At 36.5% G+C, this 12194-nt stretch overlaps 1 protein-coding gene across 1 annotated transcript in view; it reads right to left on the bottom strand.

The window, feature by feature from the left end:
• Window positions 1–12194, bottom strand: part of Wdr49 (WD repeat domain 49) — a 182175-nt gene that overhangs the window by 112406 nt on the left and 57575 nt on the right. Inside the window, exons 5-6 of the mRNA XM_032896953.1 lie at window positions 7758–7925; window positions 5945–6093 (exon numbers count right to left, since the gene is read on the bottom strand). Of these exons, the coding sequence (XP_032752844.1) occupies window positions 5945–6093; window positions 7758–7925 (317 nt within the window). The remainder of the gene's footprint in view (window positions 1–5944; window positions 6094–7757; window positions 7926–12194) is intronic.

Below are 12194 nucleotides of genomic sequence, written 5' to 3'. Positions count from 1 at the left end.
TCAGCATCACATGAAACTGTCTCCAAAACTAACCACATACTCAGATATGAGGCAAGTTTCACCCCCTGTACTGGTTGGTTTTGTGTATCAACTTGACACAAGCTAGAGTCCTCAGAAAGAAGGAAGTCTCAGTTGAAGAAATGCTTCCAGGAGATTCAATTATAAGGCATTCATCCATTAGGGATCATTAGGGATGGACCCAGGGTATTCTGAGTGGTGCTATCCCAAGGTCGGTAGTCCTGGGTTCTATAAGAAAGTAGTCGGAACAAGCCATGTAAAACAATCCAATGATCAGCATCCCTCCTAGGTCCCTGCATCAGCTCCTGCCTCCAGGATCTGCCCTGTTTGTGTTCCTGTCATGATTTTCTTTGGGTGTGAACAGAGATAGAGAATTGCAAGCCGAATAACCCTTTCCTCCCCAACTTGTGTTTTGGTAATTGTGTCTCACTGCAGCAACAGGAACCTTAAATAAGACTTTCTTTGTGTCTTATCAGATCATATCTGCTTACAAACTCATCTAAACTGAACCCTATTCACTGGAAGAAAAAATGAATCAAACAGAAATAAAGAAAGAAATTTAAGACTTTCAGTAGAAGTTAATGAAAATGAATACATACCCAACCTTATGGAACAGAAAAAAGTGTTTCGGGGAGGCAAGTTCATGGCACTAAGTGCCTACATTGAAACAAATAAATGGAGAGACCTCGTAGTACAAAGTTGTTGGTCTGCTTCAAATCTCTAGCACAAAAAGAAGAAAGTAGTCTGAAAAGGAGTAGATGGAAGGAAATAATCAAACTCAGAACAGAAATCAATAAAAATAAGCAGAACAATGAAACAAAGAGTTGGTTCTTTGAGAAAAACAAGATCAATGAATCATTCCACATGCTAAGTAAAGAAAACAGAGAAAAATATCCAAATTAAAAAAAAAATCAGAGAGAGACATAATAAATACTAAGCAAACCCAGAGAGTAATAAGGACATACTTTAAAAACCTATGCTTCGCCAAATTAGAAAATCTTGTCTTATCTAAAAGAAAAGGTAGGACAAAGATGGAGCAGAAACTGAGGGAATGGCCAGCTAATAACCAGCCCCATTTGACACCCATCGCATGGGCAAGCACCAATCTCTGATACTATTAATGATATTATCGTGCTTGCAGATAGAAGCCTAGCATAACTGTCCTCTGAGGGGGTTCACCTAGCAGCTAACTGAAACAGATGCAAATACCTATAGCCAAACATTGGATGGAAGTCGGAGACTCTTACAGAAGAGTTGGGGGAAGGAGTGAAGGCCCTGGATGGTATAGGAACTCTACAGGAAGTTGGACCCTTGGGAGCTCTCAGAGACTGAGCCACCAACCAAAGAAGATGCATGGGATAGACTGAGGCCCTGGCACATATGTGGCTGATGTGCAGCTCAATTTCCTTTCTTTCTTTTTCTTTTTTTTTAACCATTGACTAAATAGTTATTGTTAATTATAGATATGAACAGTTCCTCTATTTTTCAATTAAATTTGTCTTTTACTTTTTATTGGTTATTTTATTTATTTACATTTCAAATGTTATTCCCTTTCCCTGTTTCTCCTCTGCAAACCCCCTCTCCCATCCCTTCCACCTGCTTCTAGAGGGTGCTTCCCCACACACCCAGCCACTCCTGCCTCACTGCACTAGCATTCCTGACACAGGGGCATCTAGGCTTCCCAGGACCAAGGGCCTCCCCTCCCATTTATGCTAGATAAGGCCTCTGCTACATATGAAGCTGGAGCCTTGGGTCCCTCCATGTGTACTCTTTGATTGGTGATTTAGTCCCTGGGAGCTCTGGGGGAACATGGGGACCGCAATGGAGGAGTTAGAGAAAGGACTGTAGGTCCTAAAAGAGGTTTGCAACCCCATAGAAAGAACAACAGTATCAAACAAACAGCTCAAAGTTCATGTAGATCCTCCAACAACTCAAACAAGGGCTACCCCTAAAGCTGCTACCTGTATGTGGAATCTATTCCTTAATAGGTCTGCTTTGTCTGGCATCAGTGGGAGAGGCTGTACATAATACTACAGACACTTGATACACCAGGATGGGGACTATTTTCTTCCTATTGCGTTGCCTCGTCCAGCCTCAATATGAGGACTTTTACCTTACTTATTGTATGTCGTTTTGTTTTGTTTGGTTGTGTCTCTTGAAGGCCTGATTTTTTCTGTTGAAAGTAGATCTGGGGGAGAGGGGAGGTTGTGCGGAGCTCAAAGGAGTAGAGGGAGGGGAAACTGTAGTGAAGGTGCATTGTATGAGAGAAAAATATTGTTTCAATTAAAACAATGATTATTTTCAAATAAAACAGGAAAAGTCTGAATATAGAAATTAAAAGGACTGAGAAACACTTTTTAAAATGTTCAACATCCTTGGTCAACTGAGAAATTCAAATAAAAACTACTTTGAATTTCATCTTTTGTCTTTTGTAATGGCTAAGATCCATTACACAAGTAACAGCTCATGCTGGGGAGGACATGGAACAGAGGGGAATATTCTTCCTTTGCTAGTAGGAGTACAGGCTTATACAGCCTCTATGAACATCAATACTGCAGGGGCTCAGGAAGATGGAAATCAATCTAACTCAAAATCCAGCTATACTTCTTTTGGGCTTCATCCTACCACAAGGACACTCGCTCACTCATGTTCATGGCTGCTCTATTCATAATAGAACTGGCAACAAGCTAGATGTCACTGAAAAGAAAAAGGATAAGAAATGTAGTATATTTACACAATGGAGCATTAGTCAGCTCTTTAAAAGTAAAGTCACCATGAAGTGTGCAGGCAAATGGATAATAATTCATTATGATATCAAGTTTTAAAAGAATAAATTGTTTTATTGTCCCTTGGAAAGTGACCATAGCATAGACTTCCTAAAAGAACCAAGGCTGCAACTTGCATTGCAAGAAGTTGTTTAGATCTGACTTTCTTTGATCACAAATCCTCTAATTTAGCAGCTGATTGATGATAGTACAATCTAATCAAAGGCCCTTTGTAAAACAAGATGATGTTTCATTTTCCCTGGAACGTTTTCCCTATAAAACACCCAAAATTATTTTCTAGCGCTAAAGCAAAGACTCAGGCCAAAGCAGAAATCCTGCTGTTTGCTGTAAACATAAGTCAGATTGCCATACATTTATCAAAGTGAAGTGCATTTCAGCCAGTGTGAGCGACAGCATGACAAGCTTTATAATGATGCAACAGTTTAGTAACCAAAGTGAAAAGTGAAGGGCGAATCTGCTATGGAGAGAAGCCAGGTAGTCATAATATTGATCACTGCTGTATGTGATCAATTCTGATTCATAAGACATGTTTTTTCACTTGCCTTTAAGGTTATAAAACCTTTCATGGAGCTCCATAATGATGAAATATCTGATATTTGTTTCACTTATGACTAGTTCAGATTTATTCACTTAACTATAATTTATTGAGGACCATGTACAAGCATGGCACAATCTAAGGACCAGATACAGTCTCTGACTTCGAGAATACTAACATTGAACCATTGGATTACTTTGGACCATGTGATTAGAATGCTAATGTGTGTTAGATTTTAGGAAAGAGGAAAATAAATTTAACAAATAACCATTATCTTTTAGTCAAAATTTAAAGGTAAAATATAGATATATAGGGCAGATAATTTCAATAATTGAAGACAGAACAAAGTATTCAGATACCTCAAAAAAGTAAATCCAGGAGGACTTCCTAAAAGTCCGGATTGTGAGGTTTTTTGCTGCTCTTTATACAAAGCAATAGTTTTTACTTAAATCTCGCAAAATGTAGTCACAAAATAAACACTACCGGGTGCCCAGGGTTGTGGAAGATACTTGATAATACAGAATAAAAAACCACTAACATCTTAAGCAAATTAATGAACACAAAGGTATGTTCCAATGAAGGACAATTGGAGTACACGGAAGGAAGCACCCACATCTACATGAGCAACTCCAAAAGATCTGAAGGCTTCCAAACACTCTTCTGTCAGATTGTCACAGAGGACAGGAAACTACAAGGGAGTGTAAATTTTCCAGTGCCTACACTGCAAAATGGTAAATACCAGGAGTCAAGGCAGGTCAAGTGTGAAATCATAAATGAGAAGAGAAAGAAGTGAAACAGGAGACCAGTTGGAGGAGAGTTTTGTGTGAAAGGTTGAAAATTTCAGAGTTAATAGTTAAATGGAGGGTAAGATGAGAGACAGAAGTTTATCCATTCGTTTGTTTGTTTTCTTGCCAACTAGATTTTTGTTTGGTCCTGTTTTGGGATTTTTATTTGTTGTTTTTATTATTAATAGAATGAAAGGCATGGTGGAGTCAAACTTTTCTGCACATATGACGACTTGGTAAGCAAAGTTTGTAGGATTTGGTGGGAAAGGTGAGTTTTTGGCTTTCGTTTTTCCTTTGTTTTATTTTGAGTCTCACTGTATATCCCTGGATTGCCTAGAATTCACTCTGTGAATGAGACTGGTATTGAATGGAATAAAGATCAACCTGCCTCTGCCTCCCAAGTGCTGGGATTGAAACTGTGCACTACCCCATCCAGTAAAGACAAAAAAAATTGAAAGTTAGAACAATGTCAGCTGAGTTGAAAAGGCAAAATGATGAACAGAGATTGCTGATAGAATCAACAAGAATTGACAGGTAACTGGTATCATTTAAGGGAAAAGAGATTTCCATGATAAATAATAGGAAAAATAAGTTACAAGAATTAACTTCAAGATATTAATTATGTTATGGATAAGGGGTTGAATATTAATTTCTAAGTATTATAGTTTCTCCTATAACACAAATACATTTCTCTAATATAGAACAAAAAATATCTCCACTTATTATCCACTTTTTCTTTATAACCAAGTATCTTGAATTCTATCATATATATATATATATATTTACGCTGAACACACATACACACACATATCTATAATGCAGGTGCTGAATATACACACATATAGACACACAGAGACACACATATGTGTATGTATGTGTGTGTGTGTGTTCGCTGTATGTATTATGTATACCACCTGTGCCTGCAACCAGTGGAGGTCAGAATACGGCATTGGTCATCTGAAACTGGCGTTGTGGGTGACTTTGAACCCAACCATGTGGCATCCAGAAATATAAGGTGAGTCCTTCATAAGAGCAGTGAGTGCTCTTAATCACTAAGCCGTCCATCTAGTCAAAAATCTATAAAAGATTTGATTGAAACTTTAAAGTTTGTAATTATGTAATAGCTATATGTAATAGAATTTTTAATACATAAATGATAACTTTTGGATATTACGTTTCCTTAATGTGCTCTGAATTAAATCTAGATTACATGATTATTGCATCATTGTCCACCATATTGTGACTGCCCCATCGAGATGAGAGTGTGTCTTAATGGTAGAGTGTGTGTTCAACATGTATAAGGCTCTAAGTCAGATCCCTAATATCTCCAAATACAGACAAAAAGTGTCCCAGGAAAATCATCAAACACATAGACATTTAATTGAAATTCACCATATTCTTGATATATTTCAATTAGCTCAAATGTATAATTTAATGAGTCTTTTAATATTAAAGTGATAATAGTTAATCAACTCTGCCTTCTCACTATTTTACCCATGCAACATTTCCTCATTCCCATTTTTATTTTTTCCATGTTGAATTAATGAGAACTTTGAATGCTCTTCTTGTGATATCAAATTTAAAAAATTAAACTTATAAGTACATGATTTGAACAAAGATTTAATGAAATACTTTTTGTCCAGTTGTCAAGAATTCTTAAGAAGCATCAGTCAATCATTATCTATTCCAAATTTAGAGTTCTCAAGACTTAGCCAGTTTTTGTGAACACCTGACATCTCTCAGAGAAATCTGAGGACTAGCGGAGATTCCCTTAGGAACGTGAAATGCGGGTGGAACAATTAAATATGTAATTTACTTACTTTATCCCTGGAAAAACTGAAAAGTTGTTTTCTCTCAGCAAAGAATTGAACTGCTATGACACTGGCTGAATGGCCCCATAGAACACCAACCGGTTTAGACAGGACATAGGGATTCCAAAGGTAAACTTTATTGTTGATGCCAGCAGTTGCTAGTCAGAGTTAAAAGAAAATAAGAGTTTTCCATTATCTTTTTGAAATGAATTTGTCACATGTCTGTCTATAAGTTGATGAATGCCCCCTGATGAACCCTAATATCCCCATCTTAACGGAAGAAAAACCCTGGTATTGCCCAACTGGTCGTGAGTTCAGTTGAATGGAGTATATGGGTTGACCTTGAATCAAGGGTGTATACATAGGCTAGAATAGGAAAATATAGTCTCATTTAGGAATCTACACTCAACTTGCCTGGGTACATTCATTCCTCTTAACACCAAAGTACCCTATCTCTGGGACACAGGTAAGTTAGACAACAGAAGAGATATTTTGAGGCAAAGAAGGAACTAAATGTTCATGGGCCACAAATCAATAAATAAAGATATTAGGAACAAATTATTTTCAGCAGTGCTTCAAGAGTGCACAAGCCACCAAGCATCACAAATACTTTCTTCCTGGTTGTAGGATCAGATATCTCTGACCATGGCTTCTTTATATTCAGGGATCATTTCAAGACCAAACTGTGGAGAATGCAATATAGTCTCTGGTTGTTTTTTAGTCTTGAACCGGCTATGCAGCTGTAATCATTATGCTTTCCAGCACTGCTGAAAGTACCACACAGATCAGTATAGGAGGACTGAATAACTAGTCAGCCAGTGAGTTAAATGGGTGATATATGAGTCCTTACCAAGCACCTCTTGCCTTCTCTGATATAGAGGTAGTACTCTTGGAAGTCCTTGCAGCTTATGAGGCTCATGTTAAGGTATTTTATATCTGCTGTTATCATTGGGATTTTTAAGTATCTTTTCTTAACTAATACCAGTATTTTCCCTATAAATGGTAGCTACAAAATGTAGATTTGTATGACCCGTACCATAGGCCTTATGTGTTCTCTATAGCCATTGTGTTAATTTTTTCAAGAACAGATCTACATGTCAGTTTATAATGTTTGACTTACACATTCATAAATCAAATCATCAAATTTCAGAATATTTAAGAAGTATTTCATTTAGAAGGTTAATACCTGGAAAACATTATGTTTCTTATACCTTTTGCATTAAAACAATATTGCCATAAGAAATTAAAACCAGGATAGCCTGTAAATTTGCAAAAAAAGTTAGAAAATATATTCTGAAGAGAATCTAGGATTGGCAGTTATACTGATGTATGTGAGTGTATGTGCATGTATTCATGTGAATGTGTGCATGCATTTAAATGTAACAAATAGGTATGTATGTACATGTGCATGTGGCATGCATTTGTGTATGCCCATGTGTGTGTATGTGTGTGTTCATATGTATTGATAATGAAAGTGGTTGATTTGTTTGGGTTCAGTATTTGATAGTGCTAGAAAGGCAGCAGAATAGCAGATGCTGTACAAACTGTCTTCTTTTCCTATATCATCTTCCACCCCTACCAATTCTAATAAAAAAGACTCATTAAAGCATTGGGGTGCTTTCTCATTTTTCACCCCAGTGTAATTCAAACGCATTGCACATCATATGCATCATTATTAAACATTCTCAGGCAATAAAATTTGGGCTGCTCAAGTTGGTCTCCCTGGCAATAAAGCAACAAGGTGCAGTATTTCTCTGCATACAAATATGAATCCTAGACAATTTATGAGACTCTCATAGTTATTATGATTTATTTTACATACCAATTAAATTGAGCCGAGAGTGGTAATCAAAAGCATGAATGCCCTGGGCAATGTTGAAAGATGTCATTTTAAGGAGTTTTTTTGACTTTTCTCTCCATGCCAGCACCACAGTATTTGTACTGCTCATTGTACTGGAAATGAAAGCATCTAAAGAAGCATTGTAAGTAACTGAAAAAAATAAGAATATAATCTTCAGTTGTTTATTCATCAGATATTAACAATAGAAATATTTAAATATATATAATAGTAAAATTTATTCTCAGAGTGTGCTGACATGTCCTAGCTCTCGGAACAGCTCATTCATCCATCCCACCACTAAAAAATTTATAACAAAAAAAAAATAGTGTATCTCCATTTTGACTTTCTTCCCACTCTAGAAACCTTAAGGGTTTTGTTTCTTTGTTTGTTTGGGGGAGCACACGAAGCATAAACAACACTCATGGGGCATTATGTAAACAGAAAATGAACCATTGCTCAATTTTTTGTACTTTTCCTTCCTGACCTGAGTTAGGCAAACAAGAACTAGCAAAGATGTGCTTTGCTCTAGCTCATAGTCAAATAATAGTTTATTTAAAATTTGAACAATCTAGACTGTTTAAGAATAGATGGGCCAGGACTCAGACTTGGTATGATTCTCAAAAGAAGCTAATATTCAGGTCAATATGGCAGACTTTCTGTCAGAGGTTGTGGAGCAAAATCCTCCATCCTTTACAAATAATGTGCTGGCTACCTCGTATCATAATGGGCTTCCATTCTTGTCACAATCAGAAGGTACCCAACACAAGTAACTGCTTTGGATCAACACAAAACATGACACCCTCCACTCGCATAAAAGCCCTGTCTTGTTTTTTGCTCAGAAAAATAATTTACTTGTGTCCAAAATTGAAAGATTTCTGCCTTGTTGTCAAGATGAAATTCTTACATCACCAAAGTATTCTGTCACTTGGATACATATGGAAAGTTAAACATAATCACTTTTAAATGTTTTCTGCCTGCTGCTTCTTGTGTAGAATCGAGTGAGGTAGACATTAGACATCGACTTGGAGGACAATTTGCCGGGGATCAGCATCATTTCTGTGCAAATAATTAAGCTGAGCACTGGCTGCCATGTATTCAAGAATATCTTTTCAAAGGCCCACGCACAACAAAGAGCCTTGGAATGCAGAGATAGTGTCTCCCTTTGAAGTAAATGGTAGGCATGAAGAACAAGAGTAGTGTTCTCTGGAGCAAAAGGAATTATATGTCCTGTGCTTCTGTAAAAAACCTCACATTTCTTAAATATGGGTTTCTTCTTCTCTACAATATCCACATGCAGGCACAATGAGCCTCGGTACACTTGTAGCAAATGTGTCAATTTCATATGTGTGTGTGTGTGTGTGTGTGTGTGTGTGTGTGTGTGTGTATGTATACACATATATATTACAGTTTTGTAATCTTTGACACAGGCATCATGTGTCCTTGATTACTGTAGGAGTCTTCATTCTAATGAAGCTTCACTTCAAGCAAGGTTATAACATTGTACTACTGATTATCCTTAAGATGGTTATTTACTGTCTAGCTAAGTTGGAAAGAGCATGAGGGCTAGCCAGAGGGCTAAAGCCAGGTCAAGGTGATTGTCTCCACCTGAGGACCTGAATCTAATGCCCAGAACCCAAATGGTGAACTATCATATGTTGTCCACTGTCCTCCACACTCATGCCACAATGCACTCAGAGATCATATACACTCATTCACACAGTCTCACACAAAGAAATGCTTAAGTATATAAATACCATAAAAATTGTAATTAACAAAACAACAAATTTTGTCAACTCCTAGGACTAAGGAGAGAATGCAAGTTATCTAAAATTCACACTTTCATTTTAAAGAGATAATATATCCCACTCAATTTTTCAAGAAGCATATGGGCCTATAGTTTTGACTGACAAAACTAACTGCTAAAACTAAAAATATAAGTTGTAATTACCTCTGAAAGTGAAACAAACATTAAGAACGATAAAGCAGAAGTATATTACATTTTATTCTAAAAACTTTGATACTATTAAATTGTTATCATGTGTAAATTACTTTGAAAAAACCTTATTTCATTGATCTATCATCTATCTAGGTATACCGTTTCTATATATAAAATTAAAAGTCATTAAATAGCCATTGGAAAATTAAAAAAGAAATGAGTATAAGAATAAATGTTTTTAAAAAGTAAGACTATTCAGTTTTCATAATCCTTAGTAGGTATTGTTATGGTTACATATTTGTAGCCCCTTAAATTGGTACATTGAAATCTACTCTTCAAGGTAATGGCAATAGGTAGGGCCCCCCTTGGGAGGTGATTAGGGAATTATAACCTCAGAATTTCGGTTGGTGCCCTCGTATAAGATAACTGAGGAAAGTTGTTTGTTCATTTTATTATGAGAGGTCACAGTTGGAAGATAGTACCTATAATTCAAGAAGTGTCCTTCTCCAGACACCATGTCTACTGGCAGTGTAATCTCTGAACATTATGTCCTTCAGAGCTATAAAAATAATGTCTGTTACTTATAAGTTATTCAGAACATGTGCTTATATAAATATGCATAAACAATTTCCAAATAATTGCTGCAGGCAAGGAAGCTGAAGCACAGCTAGCAACAGTCCTTTCTATCTCACCTGATCTATTGAGTTAATTATTTCTAAAAGCAGCTGGAATTTATTCATTAAAGAGCTGATGTTGACAGCAGAATGGCCTAATTTAATATATTTCATAACTATCTCCCTAACAATTAAATATAGCACATGCATAATTTATGTTTAATGAGATTGAGAATATTTCGAGTATCACCTACATTGATTCTCATTGGTACCACAGACATTGGTTCTCAAAGGATGTTACCCAATCTTCAGAATTACTGGGTATTTGTTAACACCTGTTGTATGATTAACATACTGAACAACTAGATCTGCTCTGTACCTTAGACATGTGACTCCGAGCTTAGAAGAATGTAAACCAAATAATCAGACAATATCTTATCCTGTGGTATTGCTACACAGAATTGTACAGGGATGCATTAAAAGAAAAACATCCATGTAGGACTCAGTGATTTGAAGACATTTCACAATCATTCTATTGATGACAAAAGTATGACAAAACGCATGACTTAAAGAAGCAGAAAATAAAAATGAGGAACTTCTTGTGCGCATTGACAGGTGTGTGATATTAGCAAAAGAAAATTTAACTCTCACCTCAGGTTGGGGCTTATCAGTTAACAGTGCCTACTGTTCTTGCAGAGTACCTGAGTTGTGTTCCCATTATTCATGTCCAGTGACTCACAAAAACTCATATCCATGGGGTAATTTCTTCTCACCTACTTAGGCAACCACAGCTCCATATACATATTTCACCCTGAGACACATATGCGCATATATATATATATATATATATATATATATATATATATATATATCCAAAAATTAAGATCCCCCAAGGGAAACAGCATGACAGCACACACTTAAGCTATGTCTGAGATGGAAAATTTTGAACCCACAGAAATTCAACCAACATTTTTACTTTACAGATGAAAAAACAAAACCCACCAACACAAGCTTAATAATGAGGCTAAAAACAGAAGGTGATTATTTCAAACTTGGGTCTGGAGTTCTGATATTAACCTTGTGATCAGAATAATGGTGTATAACATGAATATCACAGATCGAAACTCGATGCTAGATTCTAGCAGAGCCAGAATACAAATTCTGTCTGCAGAACCAGACTCCTTGACAACTAGGACTGCTCATGTTGTAACATGCAGAAGAGTCACTTGGGAGATCAGAGTGGAATGCGGATTCTTGCTGTGCCAGCCTAAGACTGGGCATCACTCACATAGTCCCAATGGCACTGCTTACCCCACTAAGGACCACACTTAAAGTAACAAGATGCTGGAAAGGATTCTGTAGAATATAGATATCACTACAAACTCTAAAGAACTAAACAACATTTCTTAAATCTCAGAGACCAGATATTTATTTAGAATCTGATGAAAACCATGGATTCCACCAGAAAAATGTAAAACATATATTTATATATCAAGAGTTTAAGAACCTGCTCACCACAATCATATATGGTAGAGCTGAGGAACTAAGGGGATGAACCTATGAGTGCAAGGTAGGATTAGAAACAACTCTACATTTGCTTTCTCTTGTGGTTCTTCATACTCATTTTGGGTAAAGGTTTAAATATATACCCCAGGTTGTCCTGGAGTTCCCTATATGAGTCAGTCTGGACTCAAACTCATCACCATTGCATCTGAGACTCACAAAAGCTGGGAATCCACATGTATACCACTGTGTCTGGCATTTTTAGACAATTCAAAGTTTCTTTTACTAATTATTTATGTTAATCGAGACACAAAATAGATTCTGCTTTTTAGTTTTTACTTCTTTATTGCAAATAACGTTAACCAG

The sequence above is a fragment of the Rattus rattus genome, chromosome 3 (genome assembly GCF_011064425.1).
Source record: "Rattus rattus isolate New Zealand chromosome 3, Rrattus_CSIRO_v1, whole genome shotgun sequence".
Taxonomy (NCBI): domain Eukaryota; kingdom Metazoa; phylum Chordata; class Mammalia; order Rodentia; family Muridae; genus Rattus; species Rattus rattus.
Note: the sequence above shows the minus strand (reverse complement) of the source record. Positions and strands in the feature narration are given on the sequence as shown.